Below are 22,271 nucleotides of genomic sequence, written 5' to 3'. Positions count from 1 at the left end.
TGACGTCAGCACGCCTCGTGCGTCGCGTCGCGGCGCTCACTGGGGGCCCGGCTTTCGCCCGCTGCTGCCGCCGCCGCCGCCGGCCGCGGCTGCTCTCCCAAGATGGCGGCTCCTCCGGGCGAGTACTTCAGCGTTGGGAGCCAGGTGTCGTGCCGGACGTGCCAGGAGCAGCGGCTGCAGGGCGAGGTGGTAGCCTTCGACTACCAGTCCAAAATGCTGGCTTTAAGTATCCTTCGCTGCGCGGAGCCCGAGGCCGGGCCGGCGTGTCTGTGCGGTGGTGGGGGGGTGGGGGACGACGGCGGCGTCTGGGGCCCTCTCCGGGCCTAGGGGCGACCGGCTACCGCGGCGCCCGGGGCGCATGCGCACGGCCCTGAGCTCCCCTCCCCCTCTTCGCGTGTCCCTCGGTCCGCCTTGGGGACCCTGTCTCCCACCCCTTGTGGGAGCTGGGCCCCGAGCGAGGGTCAGTGGGTGGAGGGGGGCTTGACACGCGGATGCTTTTTCGAGGGAAAGGCAATGAGAGGGAACAGAGTCATCCGGAGAGAGGGTGGTCGTGGGAGGGGGGCTGGTGGATTGGAGCCCGGATGGAAGGGGGGCGGGTAGAATCATGTGGGGAGGGGGTGTGTAGAGTAAGGAGCTGCTAGTGGGGCAAGGCTGCGGAGTTTAGGAGAGGGTGTCTCCTGCTGGGGTTTAGTCCAAGGAGGGGCGGTGGGGTGGTGACCAAACGGGCCTTGCCTGCTTTGGGGGAGAGTAACTGGAGGACAGTTTGTGTCTGAAATGGGGATAGGGGCTTGTTTCGCTGGTGCGTGTATATGCGTGGTGCTGTTGGGGGCGGGGAGTACTGAATTAGGTTTCTCAGTCATTTGAAAATTGCTGTTTTGAGGATGTTTGCCCTGGAAACCGGGTCCAGAAGAGGAGACCACGTTTTTTTAGGGGCTTAGGTGGGGTTGTGTAGGTTAGAAAGAGTAAGTTAATCGTCTCTTGCTCAGCCCAGCACATGGAGTCCTGACTTTTCCATAGTAGTTGCCTCCCCTTTTGGAAGTGGCGGTGTTAAACAGAATGGAAAAGAAGGCTTGCTTCTTTGGAGGTGGAAATGATTTCTGAATACTCCAGGAAATTCAGCCTTGGAAACAAAATACTTCCTGGTTGTAATAAATGTGCCACCCTTTCCCCTTCTTTTTGAGCCACAGGTGGGTTTATTTGGATTTTTTTTTTTTTTTTTTTGGAGGAGTAATCCTTTATGGCATCTTTCAAAAGGAAGTTTCCTACTGAGTGCGGCATTTGAGTGGCAAGTATTTTAATTTATTTAACCACTAGTTGTAGATTCCTAGCTTAGGAAGATGTCCTCTGAACTATATAACAAGAACAGTGTTTTGTTTTTGTTGTTTTGGGGGGGGGATATAAAAACTCAGACCTAGACCCAATAAGACCTTTTACAATAGTGGAAGGATTTTGGAATGAGAAATTACTTTTAATTGGCATATGATATGCTCTTGATAAATAGTTGGAGGATGGGTGAGTAAATGAATGAAGGGATACATAAATAAGTGGGTTAACTGGCAGGGTCACCTTGAGTGAGTCTCATTTCCAGTGCTGTAGTTTTCTCTTCTGTAGAATGGGAAATCCGAAATTTTAAAAAGTGGAAAGAGCAGTATGTAGATATAAGGACTGTTTTACTGGGAACAGAAAGTACCGCCTCTCCCGTGTGGTTCCTTAGGTTCAAGAAAAAGTATATATATGCATGCCATTAACACAGTATTATGCCTCCGTACAACCAGTAGAGAGGTGACAAGCCCTTTTTGAGGTTTCCAATCTTGGATAATATTTCACTTTGAAAAGCTTGAGAGCTTTTGGTTCTGGGGTTCTGAGCGGGTAGATGGTGACAGGCAGAGATTTCCTGGGGAGAGCTGTGGTTCTTGTGAGGCTCCCCTCTCTCTTGCTCGGGGCACACCTTTTACACCAGCCTTGTGTGAGTTGTGTTCTCCACACCCCTGTTTTCCTTAACTTTATTTTCTCCCCAGAATGTCCCTCTTCCAGTGGAAAGCCCAACCATGCAGACATCTTGCTCATAAACTTACAGTATGTTTCAGAAGTGGAAATAATTAATGACCGAACAGAAACCCCTCCTCCTCTAGCTTCACTCAATGTTAGTAAGGTAAGGACTTGAGGGCACTTCTGGCCCTTTAAGATGGTGGGAAAAATTGAGACTCATTGACTCTTGGTGGTACATACATTTTCCATTGTTCTTCATTTCTTCACTGACTTACGGTTTGTTCTGATAATCTTTTTGAAGGAACATCAATTTAAGTTCTCTCTTTATTCCTGGAGGCCTTCAAAAGATTTAAGAAACCTTTCAGTGCCCCAATAGAAAAATAAAGTTGCAAGCTTGTTTTTGTTCTTTGTAAAAGAGGGCTTTTTTTTTTTTTAAACCTGGAGTCCATGTGCAAACCTCTGGTGTTGGCCGGGTTGGGAGGGGGGCGTTGCCTGTGAACCTCCTGAAATTGTGTATCTGCGTGTCTGTGGTTTTGGGTGAACATACGGAGTATTTTGGAGATTCTCAATTCATGACATACAAAAAATTGAAAACTGCCTTCGAGCTTCATTTTTGTCTTTATGTTTGAATTTTGAGGCCTGATAAAATTAGAGGCTTAGGACAGTTTAATCTTGGATGTACATATTGATATCTGGGAACCCTCAAATCACTCTTCTGACTCTTCACTTTGCTCAGCCAAAGTTCACGTATTGTAATAATAATACCACCCCATGCCTTGTAGCATTTGCCGTCCTTGTATATGGAATGCTCTTTCTTCCAGAATGTCTGGAGCCTCATCCTTCAGGACTTAGTTAAATGCACCTCTTCCAAGAAATCTTTGCTGATCACCCAGGCTAAAGTGATTTGCCCCTGTTGTGCTCTCTTACAGTACCTTATCTGCCAGCATTAAGGTGACATAGCACTTATAGTCCAGCTTGGGACATTTTTGAGAGTAAAGCAGAGTGCTTTGGATTCACCCTGGGACAGGTATAGATCAGTGTGTCCTGGGCACATTGGAACTTTAAGGTTACCTATTCGTAGTCTTTTTATAATTATAATTGTGTATCATTTGTTTACTTGTTTATCTCCACAAATCCTGTTCTGTGAGGATGGGAACCGTACCTGTTGTGTTCATGGCTGAATGTACAGAGCCTTGCACAGAATAGGTGCTTAGCATTCTTTGAATAAATAAGTTAGATCTTTGATTATAGTAGCAGCTGCCTTTCCTTTAGTCTCTTGAATCAGTATGGTGGAAGTTTTTCTCTCTAGAGGAGTTTCGTAATAATGTATATTCTCTTACCTCTCTTGGGAATGTGGTATGTTGGCTCCAATTCAGCAAAGCAAGGAAATATGGAGGCAGCTGAAACAATAGAGGGTAACTGAGGCTGGCAGAGTGTATTTACCTCAGATCAGGAGCTCCTTTTCCAGATTCCAGAGAAATGCCCCTGTGTTTTTAGTGATGGCTGAGGACAGATTCAGAAAGGTCTTGCTTGGGTTTCATATTAAAGCTGCTACATATAGGGGCGCCTGGGTGGCTCAGTGGGTTAAGCGTCCGACTTCGGCTCAGGTCATGGTCTCACGGTTCGTGGGTTTGAGCCCCCGGTCGGGCTCTGCACTGATAGTCTGGAGCCTGCCTGGAATTCTCTCTCTCCCTCTCTCTCCCCTTCCGCTGCTCATGCTCTTGTCTCTCTCTCTCAAAATAAATAAATAAATGTGAAAAAAAAGGGACATTCCTATTCTTAGAAACTTACAGATTTTTTGAAACCCTAGCTTAGGTATCTTCTACTAGAGTAGGAGTTTTTTGCATTGTCCTCTTTTGGCTGAAGAGATTTTAAAAGATTCAAGTGAAATAATTTATTCCTAATACGTTGAAGAGAAAATAGGCTGTAAGTTATCCTTTAGTTTTTATAGGGTAGGAGAAGTCTGTCACTAAATAACTGAATCTTTAGTGAGTAGTGGCGGAAAGATTATCTGAAAGGGATGATTTTCTCTAATGTAAAAGCTATTAAGTTTCTGCGCTTGTGACCAGTCCGTGCCACCATTTATCTGAGAGGGCTTGGAGTGTTATTGGTGGGACTGTTAAGAGATCATTCTCTCATGTTTGACCTCAAATAGAAATAGTTCTTGGTTATTTAATTTGCAGATTATCTTTGCTTTTGAGGTTTTGCTTTCTGCTGCTCCGTTTTAGCTTATGAGCATTGTTGTAAACTAGTTGTTTACCCACTCTTTCAAGAAAGCGGTTCTAAGTCCTAGGTTGGGGAACACCGGAAATTTCTACTTTTCTTTGTGACCTGCTTGCCAAGTCTTGAAAAAGGTTTATTTGCTGGGAAGAGGAGTCAAACTAAACACTAAAGTTAGGTTGGAGGGCTGTCTTTGGATTTCATTTATTAACTCTTTGATTTGCAGAGATGTTTATGAATAAGCTGTGTTGGCTTTCTGAAACCCAGCATTTGAGGATGCTTTGTGATTCCTCCTTGGGTTCAGTTAGAATTAGAAGAGCTTGCTGCACTGTTACTGGAAACCTAATCTGGGCAGCTGTTTACCTAACGCTTGAATGACACGAGAAGTTTATCCCATGGAAGAGCATGGACTTGGGTTTTTTTTTTTTTAAAGATGTAGGATTGTTTGAGCATCTTAGACGGGAACTGAAGTGCTCAGGTCCCTGGAAGAAAACTGCTGCTGCTGCTGCTCACAGTCTGGGGACGCATGACCTGTGTGCCCCACTTCCAGGGGAGGATGCCCTCACGTGTTGGCTCGTGTTGCTGAGAGAGTGAGCGCTCTGTTTTATTAACTCTGTTGCTATAAAATGGGTATTTGTTTACTCTGACCCAGCAGGAGATGGAAGAGGAGGCCTTTTAATAAAAGGAAATACTTAATTCCGGCCCAACTAGAGAAGGTACGAACTAGCAGTTCTTGGAGATGAGCCTGTTTTGTTTTTGGTTGACCATTCACTGCAGGCTCAGAAGTCCTGTGTCTGCAGGGATGCGGGCTGACGCGGCCTGGGAGAAGTCAGCGGGGTTGTTGAAGTTTATGAGTATCATTTGATCTACTCTACAGGACTATGGTGCTCTGTTAAAGTGTTCTGAATTTCCTGACTATAAGACAAAAGCATTTCAGTAAATATACAAAAGCACATCAAAGCCGGTCATAAGTGAGGTTCAGATTGCTCACCATGTGGCTTACTAGTTGATTCTGTCGGGAGGAAGACTTCAATACTGCTTTAGGGTGAGAAGAACCCTCAGAAGAATCCTCAGGTAGCTGTGGTAGAATGAAATAAGGTGTTTCTTAACGAGTTCTTTTGAATTGACTCAGCGTCTTGTTCCCTGGGGCTAGAGATTGCCCATGAGTTAGTGCTCTCGGGAGATGATTTGGGACATGTCAACATTAACAAGGGTCTTTTATGTAGCATTATAAATCATTTCCTGAAATCTATTTTGTGTGAGGTGTTGTGGTAAGCTCTGTTGGGTACGTACCACATTTATTTTTCTAGAGCTTTACAGTTTACAAAGAGCTTTGACACCATTCATTTCATTCTCACCACCACCGTGTGATCTTTGTAGTATATTCTTTCCCTTTTCATTTAACAGGCTTACTGGTTTAAGTGATTTGTCTAGGTTATGTGGCCAGTAGTGTGGGAGCTCATGTTTTTATGTGCCATTCTCAGAACTGGCAATTGGTAGACCTCTCATTTAATTCTGACAATAGTTCTTATGGTGTGGCTACCATCACCATCTGAGAGAAGAGTAAACTGAGGCTCAGCGAGAATGAGTCACCAGCTCAAGGTCATGCAACTCGCGATAGAGCTGGGATTTGAACTCAGGTCTAATATTTTGTCTGTGAAGTCCCTTGCCAAGTAATGTTTCTTTAAAAAAAAATTTTTTTTAATGTTTTTTTTATTTCTGAGAGAGAGACGGAGAGGCAGCATGAGCAGGGGAGGGTCAGAGAGAGAGGGAGATACAGAATCCAAAGCAAGTTCCAGGCCCTGAGCTAGCTGTCAGCACACAGCCCAATGCGTGGCTTGAACCCATGAACCGCGAGATCATGACCTGAGCTGAAGGCGGACGTTCAACCGACTGAGCTACCCAGGAGCCCTATCAAGTAATGTTTCTGTGTAGAGAGAAACATCTGTATTGTGTGGTCAAGAGCAGTGCGGTCTAGTAGAAAAAACAGGAGCTACGCGGGTAAGTCTTTAAAGTCACTTCTCTGCCTCTTAACCTTATTAAGCATCAGTTTCCTCACTGTAAAAATGGGATGTTTAGTATCTATTTCAGAGAGTTGTTATGGGGATTAGGTCACGTTGACTGGAATTGGCAAACGTTAGCTTTGTTCTTCTGCATTAGCTATATGTAGCCAACTGATGTTCCTTGAATTATGGCACAGGGGCAGGATGGGGGGAAAGGGGCAGTATGACAGAGGGAAGGTAGCCAAGAACACGAATGCCATTACTATGTCAGTCTCTCCTGGGTTTGGTCTGACATTTATTCAGCTATCCAAACTTGCCAACCGAAGACGGGGGAAAATCAAAATTGTATTGAAGACCATTACTATGTAATGTAGTTAAAACATGTTTTTAAGAGATCTCTTCTTGGTGACCAGAATTAACTTGAACTTCCAGAGCAGTGTTACCAGGTGGCATAGTTAAGGGAACACTCGGCTGAGTCCTCAAGTTTAGAGTGAATGAGCAGTCACACAGCGAAGGAGGCTTTGCTTTCAGCCTCTGAGACTCCTGGGAAAGAACTCGCGGACACAGCCAAGGCACGTGTATGGATTTGTTTAGCTAAATCATCTAGCGTGTTGAATGAGATGTAAATCTTCTCATTTTGCTGAGTTGGAGAAGACTTGTGAGGAGATAGTTGTATGTTGTGGGGGGAGGCAGGAAAAGTGACAAAACATTGAAAATTGAAATCCACAGATAAGTTGTCCACCTCCCTCACCAGACCAATGGTTAATTTGTTGGCTGCTTTTATCTATTCATTACCCATTTATACCTTACTAACAAGCAGTGAGTCCTCAAATGCAACCAGGAAGAAGAAAGAGATGGAAGGGGCTTATCATTAGCCCCTCGTAATGAAGAGTGAGTTGGCTGCCTTTGAATTAAAAGGGTATTTGGAGATGGGTGGGGGAAGGAGGTCTGTAAAGAGAGGCTGAGAAAATGAGTCACAAAGTTGACTTTAAAAAAAAAAAAAACTGACCTCAGTGCTCACCTTTAGGTATGATGTCACACTGAGGGAAGACCTGACTTTTTGTTTTGAGCTCTCCCAGTTTCAAAGCTAGTATTTAGCATAACCATGGGCTTTCCAGTGATTTGAGGGTTAATTCTCATGTATACTTAAGTGGTTTAAGGGTTAATTCTTAAGTTTACTGACGTAAACTCCTGGGGTAGTTAATAGCTGCTGTGTTGTCGCCTGTGTTCATGGACCTATTCTGTTAGCCAGGCCCTTGACCATACTGCGACCTGAATGTATTGGGGTATGGAGTTAATGCCAAGTAGCGTCAGATGGCCTGATGTTAGGTTATGTGTATATTGGTAGGAGGTAGAAGGTGTTCACAGTATGTGTAAATGGAAGGGAAAGAACTACTTTTCTAGAGAAAGCAAGACTTTTTTGTCAGCTAAATTTTTTCTATCTTCTATAAACCATGTATAACCTATTGGCTCCTTGATTAGAATATATTGTCAAGGCCCCAGTACTAGGTTAGAGTCCACCAGTAAGTTTTGTTCCTGGCTGTGAGCAGACACAGCTGTTTCTTCATGAAAGTGTCGTGAAGGTAGAGGTGGGGGTGAAGAGGAAGAGCCCATTACTGCCAAGTGACAGGGGACATGTTAAGGAGTGAGCAGTGTCAGATGGAGTCAGGGAGAATGATGGACTGCCATTTTCAAAATCATTAGTCTTTTGTAGGATGTCACAGTCTGTGGCATTTAGACTTTGGGGTCAAACTGATAGAGCCTCAGTAGGGGATATAGTGCTCTAGGCCCAGGGCACAACTAACTGCTCCAGGCGAGGGCTCAGTGCTCGGTTCTGGCTAGGGTGCATGGCAACCAGTTGACCTGGTGAGCCCTCATCAGGTTAAGGGTTTGCTTTCAAAGGGGGCTTTCTTGACATTACAGGGTGTGGGGACAGTCGCTGTCCACCTGAAAAGTCAACTTGCTGTGCCCAGATGACTAGCAGAGTTGTGCCACGGGTGTGTCACTGAAGACACCTCTGTACTCTTTGACACAGAGATGATTGAAAATAAGGATTTTTCTGGTGGATCAGTGGTGGTGTCTCTTCAGCCTTAAGAAAAGGGCATTCTAGGGGCGCCTGGGTGGCTTAGTCGGTTAAGCGTCCGACTTTTGCTTAGGTCATGATCTTGTGGTTCGTGGGTTCGAGCCCCGCGTCGGGCTCTGTGCTGACTGCCAGCTCAGAGCCTGGAGCCTGCTTCAGTCTGTGACTCCCTCTCTCTCTGACCCTCCCTTGCTCATGCTGTCTCTCTCTCTCTGTCTCTCTGTCTCTCTGTCTCCCCCCTAGAAATAAATAAAACATTAAAAAATTTTAAAAAAAATGAAAAGGGCATTCTAACTGGTTTGGTCTTCCTGCTACAGAACAGGCTTGGGGGGGAGGGGAGGAGAAAAAGGTGATGCAGTTAAGTTCTAGTATTGGAATTTTGAGACTAGCTTAGGTGACTACCAGTTACTACCCTGGAGCGTGAAGCAGATTGTACCTGACGTGGGAACTAAAAGGATCTGCGTGCTGGGTCAGAAGCCAGCATGTGTGGCAGAATGTGGGGAAGGTAAAGAACTGGGTTCTTTTTGCAGCTGGGCTGTTAGTAGTTTGTGTGACTGTTAGTCACTTACCTGCAGCTGGGATCTGCTAGTTCTGTGAATCTCTAATAGTCAAGGTTTCTGTTCCTTTTATCCTCCTTTCCTTTCGCTCCCTCTCCCTTCCAGATGCCGGGAATGTCAAGATAACTAAGACCCCCTTTGCCCACAAGAGTCTCCTGTTTGAGGACTTTGAGTGGCTCAGTCAGTTAAACGTCCGACTCGATTTCAGCTCAGGTCATGATCTCACAGTTCATGAGATCGAGCCTCACGTCAGGCTTTGTGCAGATAGCATGGAGCCTGCTTGGGATTCTGTCTCTCCCCTGCTTTTGCTCTCTCTCAAAATAAATAAACTTCAGGAAAAAAAATCTTCTGTTTGTTGGCAGCGGTAGAGGGAGAGCTGCATTTAACTAGTGGGGACAGTGTGGCCGGATCAGTGTTAGTGGAGGTGTGAGCGGGCTGCTATGAGAGCATAGAGCAGGGGCCAGCAAACTTCCTCTGTGCAGGGCTGGGTAGTAAATGTTTTAGGATTGTGGGCTATACATTCTCTGTCACGACTACTTAGCTCTGCCTTGGTAGCAAAAGCAGCCATAGATGATACGTAAACACATGGGCACGGTCTTTCCAGTAAAGCATAACTAAAACAGGTGTTGGGCTGAATTTGGCCCACTGGCTGTAGTTTGCCAGTCCTTGGCATAGAGTAGTAAACATTTTAGGGAAGGCTTTCCTGATGTAACAGTGGAATAGGGTCTTGAAGAATATTAGATAGAAGGAAGGAAGTTAAATGGAACCAAGTGGATTGAAAGGTGCTTGCTTTGTCCATCTCTGCGGTTTAGAAACTTCTGCTGTCCTGTCAGTGAGCTAACCCGGAGGTTATTAGTTCTCAGGGAGCAAAGGGACAGGTTACGTGCCGATACCGGTGTTAGGTGCTTTACGTGCTTACCGACCTCCCAACAGTAACCCTTCAGGATGGGCCCCAGGTGAATGAGCCAAGGCTCTAGGTCATGCACCTTGCTCGGGTTCATGCGGCTAGCACATAGTAGGCAGGGCTTTGAGCTGGGATCTTATTGAGGGTGTAAGTAAGGGTGGTGGCTCTTCTCTTACTTTGCTTTCTCTTTTCAGAGCCCAGGAAACAACCGTGTATGGCTCTTTCACTATTGACTAAAAGCAACTCTACCCACTAGGTAGTGCCCCCATTTTGGTATGTGAAAAGGGATTTCCAGTTTATTATTCCGTTTATATTTTGAAAGATGCCCTCTTTAGGTCTTAAAACCTGTCTAGCAGCTCTTATGAAAGCCAGAAAGGGAGGCACTGAGCTCATTGGCTAAAGGAAAGTTGGGTTGTATGAATTTTTCTGAAATGACCCACAAGCCACCTTCTCTGTGCTAACAATAATGATGTTATAATAATAATGTTAACAGTTAATATTTGTACAGTGCTTTACACCTAGTGCTTTCACCCAGACTGTCTCCCTTAATTCCTCACGGCTGCGCGTGAGCTGGCTAATTCGAGCGCACATTCTCAGAGATGGGTTGTTGAGGTCACATTGCAGCCTGTATCACAGCCAGTTGCTCTCTGACAGGGCCATGTGCAGGCTCCACCGCAGTCTTGGTTTCGGGGTCTCAGGACCAGGAAATGAGTGTCCTGGAGGGTTAGTTTTCTGCTGTAGCTGTGAAATGTGTTTGGTGACATGATTTACAGATAGCTCACAAGCTTTTTTTTTTTTTAATGTTTTATTTATTTCTGAGAGAACAGAGAGAATGAGTAGGGGAGGGTCAGAGAGAGAGGGAGACACAGAATCTGAAGCAGGCTCCAGGCTCCCAGCTAGTGGTCAGCACAGTGCCCGATGCGGGACTCGAACCCACAAACCATGAGATCATGACCCGAGCGGAAGTCAGACGCCCAACCGACTAAGCCACCCAGGCGCCCCGACAAACTCTTGACTTAGAACTAGTTGTTTTCAACACAGTGAAAGAATAAGTTTTGCCTGTAGTGTGGACTGTGACTCAAGGCTGGTCTGTATTGTGTGGCAGCTACATAATGGTAATGAGGATGGTGTTGAAGCCTGGAGATGGAGGTGGAGCTGTGACCCCTGGATTTGCAGGGATTTTTTATTGTAGCTCAAAGCACTCAACATATCTCAACGTGCAAGTACAAGACACTTGCTTGGCTTAGCTTCCCTAGTCTTGGCCCATTCAGAAAATGATGGGTCCACTGGATGCTTGGCTGGCTGGCTCCCTCAGTCAGAAGAGCATGCAGCTCTTTATCTTGCGGTCATGAGTTCGAGCCCCATACTGGGCATAGAGATTACTTAAACGTTAAAAAAAAAGAAAAAGAAAATGATGGGTCCAGGGAATATCTGTCATTATTAGTCTGACATGCTTTCTCACATAAGAGCAGTTTTCTGAAAAGCATTCCTGTAAATTACCTTTAACAAAAGAAATAAAGGATGTCCTTGAGGTTTAGGGTGAGACTGGGGCCCTTTTCAGAAAAGAGAGATCCTTCACTAGAAAGCCCACAGCTGTGTTCCGCACTGGGGACCTTGATGGAAGTGCCAGAACGCGCTGACAGAAAGAAAAGGTGGCCGCGAAGTTTTAAAATATTTTTTTCTTTCTGGAAAAAAGTTGTTTTTTCCTTTCTGAAAATACTTTCTTTTGCATTCAAATTTATATTTTCAGTAGTCATTTGAACTTATTTTTCTTAGGTGGAACTGCTTGTAGTGCAGGGTTAAGAATGCAGGCTTTGCGTTGAGGAGGGCACTTGTTGGGATGAGCTCTGGGTATTGTATGGAAACTAATTTGACAATAAACTATATCTTTGGAAAAAAAAGAATACAAGCTTTGGAGTCAGACTGGGTTCCAATCTACTCTCCGACTTGTGGCTTGGGAGACTTGGGCAAGTTTCTTAACAGCTATGAATAGGAGAAATTCCCTATTTCATAGGCTTGTTGTGCAGATTAAATGCTTAGTACACATAAAGTGTGTAGCTTGGTGCTTAGGGTAGAAAAAGTCTCACTCTACAAGTTGATTCTTAGAATATTAATATTCACCACCAGGCCTCTTGGGCTCTACGGTTCCTGTTTGATTCAGTGTTTTGATTCATTATTATGTATTCTAGGACACAGTGGCAAGTGGGGTCCTTTATTTTTGGAGTTCCTGGCCGTGCGAAGTATGGTTCTTCTTTACTGTTGTAAAGAATAGTATTTTATTGAAACCGGCAGACAGGAGCTTTCAGCTAGGGAACAGGAAGGCTTGGGGATATTGACTTGATCGTTGGAAGAAATACTTTTGAGAGCCTGCTTATTGCTAGCTGGGAAGAAGGACTTTCTAAGAGCGCACCCCAGAACTGAAACCACAGAAAGGAGCGCGGGCCCTCCCGATGACAGTTGTTCTCGGCTGCTGCGGTCTGTCATCCCTCCGCCTCCGCCAGGCCTTGCGGGCAGCAGCTGCGGTGCTTCCTAACCTCTCTGTGAGGGCAGCTGGTTGGAAAGCCCGTGTACACAGCGGAGGCAGACTGAGAGTGGCTCGTTGGAGTCAGTAGGTCACATCCAGCATGTTCCTCTTTGGACTCTGCTTCCCTTGTTGTCTCAGCTGTCACAGCCTGTTAAATACTTGCGGTAGGAATCCCTCTGGGTTCCCCACGGCACCTGTGCCTTCCCCGTCTGGGTGTGTGGAAATGAGATGGCCCAGCTGGTGACCGAATAACAAGATGAAGTGCGTCGTGCTTGGATTTCGTTGTTGTGGCTGCTTCCTTTTCCCCCTGTCACCGAGTGGCAGGAGATATGTGTCATTGGTGTTCGTTTTGTTCACTCACTCAAGGGCTACCTAACAGAAGGCATGACTGGACGCCTTTCATATCGATGCGCTCCGGTACAGGGTTCCTGGACTTCCCTATAGCCCGCGTCAGGTTGTTATATATAAAATGGCTACAGGAGGAAGTGCTGGTTAGTAGACCGGGAGTCACTTTTTCACCGGGTCCCATACAGAATAAAAGGAGAGGCAGGTTAGCACCGCTTGTCCTGTGCAGGCCTTCCAAGTAAGCCACGTGCGCGTTAGTAACACATGCTTCTCAGTTTGCCGGAACCCAGTGTCTGTGAAGTGGTGCCTTAAGTATTCTTTGAGATTCTACCCAGTTAGTGCTTCAGATTTGATTGGAGGAGAGGCCAGCAGCTAGCATGTTTGCATTGAAAATAGATGTAGTGTGGTGATGGTCATTGAATTAAAATCACAATCCCAATAACCCTCCCAAGCTTAGAAAGCACAGTCTACACCTCTCCTGAGGGCGGCTCTTATTGGTTCCCTCTCGTGGTGTGACAAAAACTGTAAACTTACTCTCTTGGAAAAACTGGATGGTTTATACATATGCATTAGTTTACAAAAATGTGATGTGGAGGAATTTACATCTGTATAACTGCTAACTTGAGGGTAGAGTGATAGTTATTTGCTCCTCAAAGGGAGGCCTGTCTTCATTTTTCATGAGTTTTCAAGAAGCTGCCTAAAACAAGCAAGGTGATCTTCCCTTCGCAACTCCAATTTTGAGAGAAGGAAGACTTCTAGATTCCTTTTGTGAGGGTAACCTTCCTTGTACCTAATTGATAGGATCCTCTGTAGGAGAAATTTACCCCATTTGCACAAGTTCCTGCTGAAAGCATATCTGTATAGCTGAATGTCAGGTTAAAAAAATTTTTTTTAATGTTTTATTTATTTCTGAGAGAGAGACAGCGTGAGCAGAGAAGGGGCAGAGAGAGAGGGAGACACAGAATCTGAAACAAGCTCCAAGGCTCTGAGCTAGCTGTCAGCACAGAGCCTGATGCGGGGCTCAAACCCAAACCACGAGATCATGACCTGAGCCAAAGCCGATGCTTAACCAACTGAGCCACACAGGCGCCCCTGAATGTCAGGTTTAAACGTTCAGGTTGCCCTGAAAATACAGTTCATGCACTGACAGCTGGAGGTTTCACGGTTTGCAGTGCATCCAGGCCCCCCGAAGCACAATTGCAGGTCCAGGTAGAGTAGTTGAGGATATTAGGGCAAATTGAAATAACAGCTTACTCTGATTTCTGTTGACTTCTCCAGGGTTTTTTATATCATTTGGCACTTGGGATCTGTTTGCACTGTGACTTGAAATGAAGAATTACCTAGTTTATTCTCCTTTGCTTGCAGAGCCTTTAGAAGAGGTATCTTTGGGGGCTAGAAGTGTATTTTGAAATCATTGTTCTCTAGTCATTGTGTTGCTGTTAACTCAGGCTGTCCAAACGAATCGCTTCTGGCCAAGATTTATATGTATTTCATGCCTCTGGCAACTATTCAGAAGTGGCTCCCAGCCTTTTTTCCTTCTCTTCTAGCTTAATTTGTCCATTCCATTCTTAAACATTCTGCATAGGTGCCTGGTTTCCCTGAGCCAGTTCCTCTCACTGAATGGGTGATAATCAGGTTTTTAATCTACTAGGTAGATGCCAAGGATATTTTGCTTTGGGCATCCATATTGTCTGGTCAACACAAGCTTTATAGAACCGGCTTTGTTAGACCTAACGCTGGGAGATGTTTTTGGTTTTCAGGGATAAATGTTATTTAAAAAAACCTCAAACTGTGAGACCCTCCTGCTTGTTTATGGGGTAGCATAAATATCTGCCTGGTCACTTGTGCTTCCCTGGGGCCCTGTAGGAGTGCGGTTAAGCCAGGAGAGCTTTTGTTGCCCCTGGTTTTTCCTTCTTTCTTTGGAGACTTCAGATTTGTACAGGGTTTGAAAAGTGAGACTCAGGAAGACTCCTTGTTATGAGGATTTTCTTGATGATGAAGTTTGCTTGTTGCTGCTTAAAACACACCAGCAGCAGCTCTTTTTGCAGAGAGATCAAGTGCTCTCTTGCTGCAGTGGGATTGCCCAGGCTTCAGGGAATACTGTCAGCCCTGTGCATTATTTCTCTGCGGACTTCTGGCCTGGTGGGGCCAGATTGGCACAACCAGGCTTGAAAGATTATTTATTTACTGCTGCTTTATGTGTCTGTCTCCATGTACTGGGGAACCATGTGAGAAAGGACCTCCGGCTTCAGATCCTGCAGTTTGGGCTTTTCTTCCTTCTTTGCCCTAAGGAGACTGAAATGACTTTGCGGGTGACCTCTCCCTCTTCGGTGCTACCCCCCCCCCAGATCTTTGAAACTCAAAGGCAGGGCTCCCTATATACAGTTGAAGGTCTCCTTTTTCTCTTCTTCATAGTTAAACCCACACCTTAATAAAGTGCTCCGTTTTGCTAACAAGCAAATGGACAAAATTAGACACTTTGCCTATAGAACTATATTTGGTCTGTGGTTTGAAGGGTCACTATTAGGCAGAATATAGATGTTTAAGAATTCCAAATGTCTAGGTACTTTGGGAGTGTTCAAGAGATATGATCTCGGTTTTAAGGAGTTGGTATGTGGGGACAAATTATGTGTGCTCACGTGTGTATGTATGTGTCTGTCTGTCTGTCTCTCGAGCTGCAGCACCAGTATACTAAGCTGTTCATGGTTCTGAAAATCTCTAAATCATGTTTGATTCTCAGATGCATTATCTACCTTTCATTTTAACTGTCTTGTTCAGCATATTTGTTTTATCTTACATGCTAGCAGATTTGTACTTCTGGAGTCTCTAGCAACCAGTAGTGTAGAGTGGGGACTAGAAGTGTATTTATTAGAGGGGCAGTAGGGGTTGCCATCTCAACCCACCCCTTCGGGGAAGGACTTACTAGATTTTAGTAGACTACGGTGGTCCCCCCTTACCTGCAGGTGTGCATCCCAAGACCCTGGAGGATGCCTGAAACCTTGGATAGTACTGATTCCTAGATCTGCTGGTTTTTTTCCTGTACATGCATACCTATGATAAAGTTTTATTTATAATTAGGCACAGTAAAGATGAACAACAATCACTATTTATAAAACAGAAAAATTGTAACCGTATGCTGTCTTAACAGTTATGTGAATATGGCTCTTTCTAAATACCTCGTTGTGATGAGGTGAGGTGATAAAATACCTACGTGAGGAGATGAAGTGAGGTGAGTGACTTAGGAGCTGTGATGTAGCGTTACCTTACTGTTGACCTGATGATATGTCTGCAGGAGGATCATCTGCTTCCAGACCAAGGTTGACCCTGGATAAGGGTGGGGTGGGGGTTGGGGGCGACTACTGTAGTAGATTTAATTAGAATTTCTTTTGATCAGTTTGGGAGCATTCCACTAGAGGGCAGTTAAAGAACAGACATAAGGTAGAATGTAGACCATTCCTTTTTTCTAAAGAGCAGGGTGATGGTAGCTCAAGTTGAAGGTGGACAGTACTGGGTTAGGTTTACTTGGGTCTTGGCTCCCCATGTGAGCACAGATAGTGGTTCCAGAAAGATAGTCTTTGGAACCGCATATTCTGGTCTGTGAAGGTGTTGTAGACATTAATTTCTAAAACTGAGACTCTAGCAGAGGCTGATAAAACTTCTCAATTTTCTCCTTTCATGGAAATGTGTGCATTACCTTTTATCTGATGGTCACTTCCCAGTCCTGCTGTGTAATGTTGCCCTGTTGCCCCGCTTTATTTTCTTCCTGGCTCCTTGGCACTATCTGTAGTTATTTTGTGTATGTTTCTGTTTGTAGTCTGTGTCCAGTCCCGGCATCAGTGCTGTACTCTGGTTCAGCACAGGGCATGTCTGGTATGTGGTAGGCGCTCAGTAAGTACTGGATGGAAGGAATGTCTGCGGCAGTGGCAGTAACCCCTCGGGCATATTGTGTATGTGTATGTTTTGCTTTTGAACTCTGAGAGAAGTGAATCTACCAAACCAGTCTTTTCCAGCCTCCTTTCCTCGACAGGTCCTGACTGTTGGGAAGAATGAAAGTGAATGCTTTTCTGAGTCTCTTTCCTCTCCCCCACCCTAGCTTGCCAGCAAAGCACGGACAGAGAAGGAGGAGAAGCTGAGCCAGGCCTATGCAATCAGCGCTGGTGTTTCCCTAGAGGGCCAGCAGCTCTTCCAGACCATACACAAGACGTGAGTTGGGGGAGCATAGGGGTCTCTTGTCCCCGGGGGCAGTGCTGCCTGGCTGTGCTGTGTGGTGGCCAGCTTTGGGGTAGCCGTGTTCCTGAAAGTCAGTAGAGGTGCTGGGTAGTGTGTTGGTAGCACCTTGGTGTTCAGGGATGTGGGTGTCTGTTGCCCTCCTGTGACGAAGAATGGTGTGATCATGGACAGGTTGTCTTCTTTGGGCTTCGGTTTCTTCATGTGTAAAAGTTGGTTCGGGATGAGATTATCCTCAGTTTCTTTCAGAACTGGTAGTCCATAATTTAGAACATGTGGCTTCTTTTTCATTATTTTGATCTTATTGTACCTTCCTCCAGAAGCTGATGCGGTTTTATTAAGGGAGTTACAAGTCTCTCTCTCTTTCTAATTGTATGCTGGGACGATCATATGGAGTTAGGGAGAGCAGAAGGCCACCTTATTACCACCTCCTAAAAGACATTTTGTCACAGCAGAAATCATTTGACTCTCCACTAGCGTCCCTAGCTGCCGAAACACTGAAACATTTGACACTCCCCCTCCCCCCTGCTGCCTTCTGTTACCCTATTTAACCACCTGGGTCTGGTGCACAGATGGCAGCTGGCATCAGAGCTGTTCGAGGCCATGGTATGAGTGTCTGAACATTTACAGGTATGTGAAGGAACTCTTAGGGATATCAGCTGCCCTGTGTTTCCCCAAGTGTGAACTGGAATGGGTTTTCCCAGTCTGGCCAGGGCCCAGCTGTCTGATAATTGAGAGGGGCCAGTTTGAGGAGCAGTTACTATTTTGAGAGGTGGGTGGCAGAGTGCAGATCATAGTGAGACGGGGAATTTCTTTTCCTGTCTTTCTAAAGGTGCCATTTCTCCCTAGGCCAAAGGTTGGCAGACTCCAGCCAGCGGGCAGATGTGCTCCTTTGTTTCTGTGGTATCCGTGGCTGCTTTTGTAGCACAGCGGCGGAGTTCAGTAGTTGTGACAGAGGTCGTATAGCCCTCAAAGCCTAAAATATTTGCTGTCTGAGTCTTCATAGAAAAAGTTTGCCAACCCCTGCCCTAGGCTGCTACTTAACCTGCATCTAGTGGCCCGAGCCTAGCTCTGTATTCAATTTGATTTGGATTTCTGAGGCCGCCACCAAGTTTTCTGTGGTTTTCGGTCCCCGATGCTTCAGAGTGCCTTTCCTGGGCCCTCCTCAGAATAAACACACACCAGGGCATTGCTTTTTCTAGCCACTGGTGCCCAGGAAGTGTGTCTTGGCTACTCTTCCCTATAGGCTGCTGGCATCTAGTTGTTGGTGGAGTTGTGAGCAGAGAACTTGGGGTCAGTTTTCTGGAGTTATTTATTCAGGCAGGAGGTGTGGGATGCCACAAGAGGCAACTTTCACCTGCTCTCTTCTCCTTCCAGCATTAAAGACTGTAAATGGCAAGAAAAAAACATCGTAGTCATGGAAGAAGTTGTTATTACACCCCCATATCAAGTGGAAAACTGTAAAGGCAAAGAGGGGAGTGCACTGAGCCATGTACGCAAAATAGTAAGTAAAGGAGCCACGGACCTTTAGAGAGAGGGTGATTCCTTGACCTTCTACCCTCCCCAGCATCAGGATAGGACATTGTGCCGCAGTCCCTGCCTCCAACCCACCAGCCTGAGAGCAGCCCTGCCGCCACCTGTCCCCTGCACCGCAGTGCCCTGGAGCTTACAGTCTGGCTGCTTCTGTGGGGATGTAACCCACTGGACATTGTGCCGTAAAGCAAGTGGCTAGCCCCACGTCCTCTGTGGTGTGGCTTTTTGGAATTAGCCAGGCCATTCCATGGTATCGCGCTTGAGCAGTTCCTCTCATCCCAGGCTGGTTTCTTCTCAGGAGGGGCCGGTTGGTGTAACTCAGTTGCTGTTGGGTCTCTGACCCTGCATATGTCACATGGTTGTCTACTTTGCGTTGCAGCATTTGGGAGGAAAAAAAACCACACACACACACACACATACACACAAAACCACTCTGAGCATTAAGAGAGCAACATCGTAGATATAAAAAGTCCAAGACTGTTAATTCCCTATCAGCTTTTCATTCTGCACTTATTCGAAGAGGGGCAAAGGAGTTTGGGTCATCATAATCTCTGTTTATACTGTGTTTTAGCTTCTAGACTCACTTTCTTTTAGATGGTCTTAGCCAAAGCTGCAGCGAATGTGGTTGAAACAAGAGGCCTCTGCCTACCTTTGGCCGGGAAGGCCAGCAGACAGCAAGGGCAGAGATGCCTGAGTAGTCCGTGAGGCTGTGGAGACCTGGAGTGAACTGTGGGGGAGGCCTTGTTGCCCATCTCCTGTTCTGACCTAGGCTGAACTGGTCTCTTTCAGGTTGAAAAACATTTTAGAGACGTGGAAAGCCAAAAGATACTGCAGCGTTCACAAGCCCAGCAACCACAGAAGGAGGCTGCCCTGTCATCCTGAGTCCATACACACGGAGGGCTCTTCCAGCATCCAGCCAGCGAGGCGATGGTGGTGGCTTCGGCGGAGGCAGGCCGGGGGAGGGAAGGGATCCTATATTTCCTGTTGGCTCTTGTTAACAAAGGGTCAGCATTTCCAAATCTTAGACTTGAACAAACAAAACACCCAACAAAAAAGAACAAGAGAATAATTTAAAAGTTGAATCATTACTTGACTAACAGACTTCGGTCCACCATGTCCTTTTCACAGTCCCCTTCTTGGAACAGTCACCTTGTTAATTTTATTTTTGAAAATTCCTTTCCTGCTCTGCCCTTTCACCTTTGACTTTCCTAGTCTGTCCCTGCCATTCTGTTTTTATAAGTGGCTTCACTTGCCTTCTGAGTGATTGAAAGAAACTTTTACATCTTCTCTTCCAAAATAAAAGTAACAAGTTGACTGTGACACTGAAGTCGAGACTAGAGCAGCAGACAGAGGTCTCACTTTAAATTTGTCTTTTTTTTTCTTTTTCTTTTTTTTTTTTTTTCTTTTTTTGCACAGGGCATGGCTTGAATTAGTTTTATTTTTCTTAACTTTAAATATATATATGAAAATATATATTAAAATGTTCTCTAAATATTTTCTGCTTCTTGCAGGTCTCTTTTTACTAGATCATGGCCGCTCTTCCCACCTCATCCCTTCGAAAATAAAAATGTATTCCCCTCCCCACCACCTATAGCCAGGCAACTAACTTGACTTGGTTCACAGCAAGACTCTTCTGCAGCACTTTCTAGAGCCGGTGTTTGCAGGTGGGATTCGGCTGTGAGGGTTCCTGATGGCTTTTTAGTCTTTAACTGTGTGTGTGTACCAGTCTCACATTTGGCCAAAACCTCAGGATTCTCCCTCTGCCTTTTGTCTTACTTCATGGTACTAGAAGAACTTCCTCACCACACTCCTGTCTCCTAGATGGGAGAGTCGGCCGCCCTGTCTCCTGTGCCCTCTGCAGGAAGAACTATTTTGCATGGCACGTCTCAGCTCCTCCTCGAACGATGATTTTCTTCCTAAGAAACCTGGAGCCCACCTCTCCCAGTCTCTCGAAGTCTGTATCCAGAGCCACTAGCCCAGGAGAAAGCTTGGGTGACCGGTAGTTTCTCTGCTCCCACCAACCTTCTGCTTTTATGCCCTTCCCCACACCCCTGAAATTTTACAAGCTTACGATAGTTTGTATGTGCTCAGCCGATGGGCGGAAAACCTGGAGAGGATTTCTGGACTTCAGCCCACCAGTTTGTCTGGTTTGACTAACCTGCTGAGTGCTAAAACTGGCACCTGTTGCCCCGTGCCTTCAGGGCAGTCCAGTGGGGCAGAGCAGGCTGCCAGCTGAACGTCAGGCACCGAGTGGGACATGGGTGACGCTCATGTGACTGGCTAGAGCTTTGGGGGTGGGGTGGGGGGTAACTACTATCTTTTTGGCCATGATCTCTTTCCCCTTCCTTTTTTTTTTTAATTAAATAAATGGATCAAAATTAAATAATTCAAGCCCTGCCTTCAAAATGAAATTTTTTTTTTAGTATTGTTTAGCAAAAACAATAAAACCCAAATTTTTTTAACCATCACTCATGTCTCAGGTTTGTACGTGCTTTAGAGACCCCAGGGGAAAGGGGCGTGAGGGGGGAGTACATGTTTGGTGATCTTTCCCTTTAGATTCTCTATTTCCTACTCTTTATTCTCTCTCCTTCCACCTCCTGGAGCTCTCCCAGTGAGATCGTGCAAAGTATATAAGAAGGGGATCCTGGGTTGGGAGGTGTGTGTGTGAGTGGGCCAGGGGCATAGAGGGGTGGGCACGTATGCAAGGCTGTTTGTTACGGGCTGTTTGGAAGAAAAACCAGAGAAGACTGATGGGTGTACTTTCATACCCACTTGCCTTTGGCCAGGGCTCTATTATTATTTTTTTGTTTATTTTTGAGAGAGAGAGAGAGACAGAACGTGAGTGGGGGAGGAGCAGAGGAGAGGAGGATACAGAATCCGAAGCAGGCTCCAGGCTCGGAGCTGTCAGCACAGAGCCCCACGCGTGGCTCGGACTCACCAGCCATGAGATCATGACCTGAGCCGAAGTCAGATGCTTAATCAACTGAGCCACCCAGGCGTCCCTGGTCAGAACTAGATTTAAAGTACCAGGCCTTCAATTGAGTTTGCACGGAAGTACAAGCTTTCAGGAGAAGGTAAAAGGGAGAAACGAGAGGGACCTTGTAAGCTCTAGAAATGCTAAGAGATGCCATTAAAGTAGTGAGTGTGAATCATGGAAACTAGACGGCTGGGAGGAAGTGCGGCCCCGTGTCTCACACCGTCACTTCCTCCCGTTTAGTCTCTTTAGTCTCTAAGCCTGTGAGTGGGAGATAGTAGGTAGCAACGGTTTCTGGTGGGAAGCACTTTTGACTCTTCAGTTTTGGCTTATGAAGTGATGGGGGGGAAGGTGGGGAGCAACTTGAAGCACTTCAAGAGGTGGGATTAAGGTGGTGTGAAAGGCAGTGAGGTAAAGAAGAAAGAACAAGGGCTTTGGTGGCCTGAATAGTTGGGCTCAAATCCCCACACCTCCCCTTCTTCACTTTGAGACCGTGGGTAAGTCATTTCACGAGTCTGAGCCTTAGCTTCTCCAACTGTAAACATAGAACTCCTACCCATTTCCTAGGATTGGTGTGAAAGTTAAAATGCTTGATACCTAGAAGGTGCTCTGTAAATGTTGGTATAAATGTTAGCTGGGTGCTGGGATGGTTGAGTCTGGGGATGAGATTGGATTAGGTGATTGTCAGAGGCTCCAGCTTTGTTATAAGCTGGTCTTAAAAAAAATTTTTTTTTCAAATAGTTTATTGTCAATTAAAATTTTTTTTTTAAGTTTGTTTATTTTGAGAGTGAACAGGGAGGGGCAGAGGGAGAGGGATAGAGAATCTCAAGCAGCCTCTGCATTGCCAGCACAGAGCCCGACATGGGGCTTGAACTCACAAACCGTGAGATCATGATCTAATCCAAGATCAAGATT

The 22,271-nt window shown here is 45.8% G+C and overlaps 1 protein-coding gene across 1 annotated transcript; it reads left to right on the top strand.

The window, feature by feature from the left end:
- The first annotated feature begins 8 nt into the window (after positions 1-8).
- LSM12 (LSM12 homolog) lies at positions 9-20,773 on the top strand. Its single transcript, XM_039220900.1, has 5 exons — positions 9-226; positions 2,019-2,152; positions 16,716-16,825; positions 18,227-18,353; positions 19,172-20,773. The coding sequence occupies exons 1-5, from the start codon at positions 103-105 to the stop codon at positions 19,262-19,264; spliced, it is 588 nt and encodes a 195-aa protein (XP_039076831.1). The 5' UTR covers positions 9-102; the 3' UTR covers positions 19,265-20,773.
- The last annotated feature ends 1,498 nt before the right edge of the window (positions 20,774-22,271 follow it).

The sequence above is a fragment of the Hyaena hyaena genome, unplaced genomic scaffold (assembly GCF_003009895.1).
Source record: "Hyaena hyaena isolate Hyena2069 unplaced genomic scaffold, ASM300989v1 scaffold_925, whole genome shotgun sequence".
NCBI lineage: Eukaryota > Metazoa > Chordata > Mammalia > Carnivora > Hyaenidae > Hyaena > Hyaena hyaena.
Note: the sequence above shows the minus strand (reverse complement) of the source record. Positions and strands in the feature narration are given on the sequence as shown.

Excerpts from the sequence above, each read along its gene's own strand:
- LSM12 (XM_039220900.1), top strand. The coding sequence starts at position 103 with ATGGCGGCTCCTCCGGGCGAGTACTTCAGCGTTGGGAGCCAGGTGTCG. Across the intron at positions 16,826-18,226 it reads TTCCAGACCATACACAAGAC|CATTAAAGACTGTAAATGGC; the intron begins GTGAGTTGGGGG and ends TTCTCCTTCCAG. Across the intron at positions 18,354-19,171 it reads TGAGCCATGTACGCAAAATA|GTTGAAAAACATTTTAGAGA; the intron begins GTAAGTAAAGGA and ends GGTCTCTTTCAG.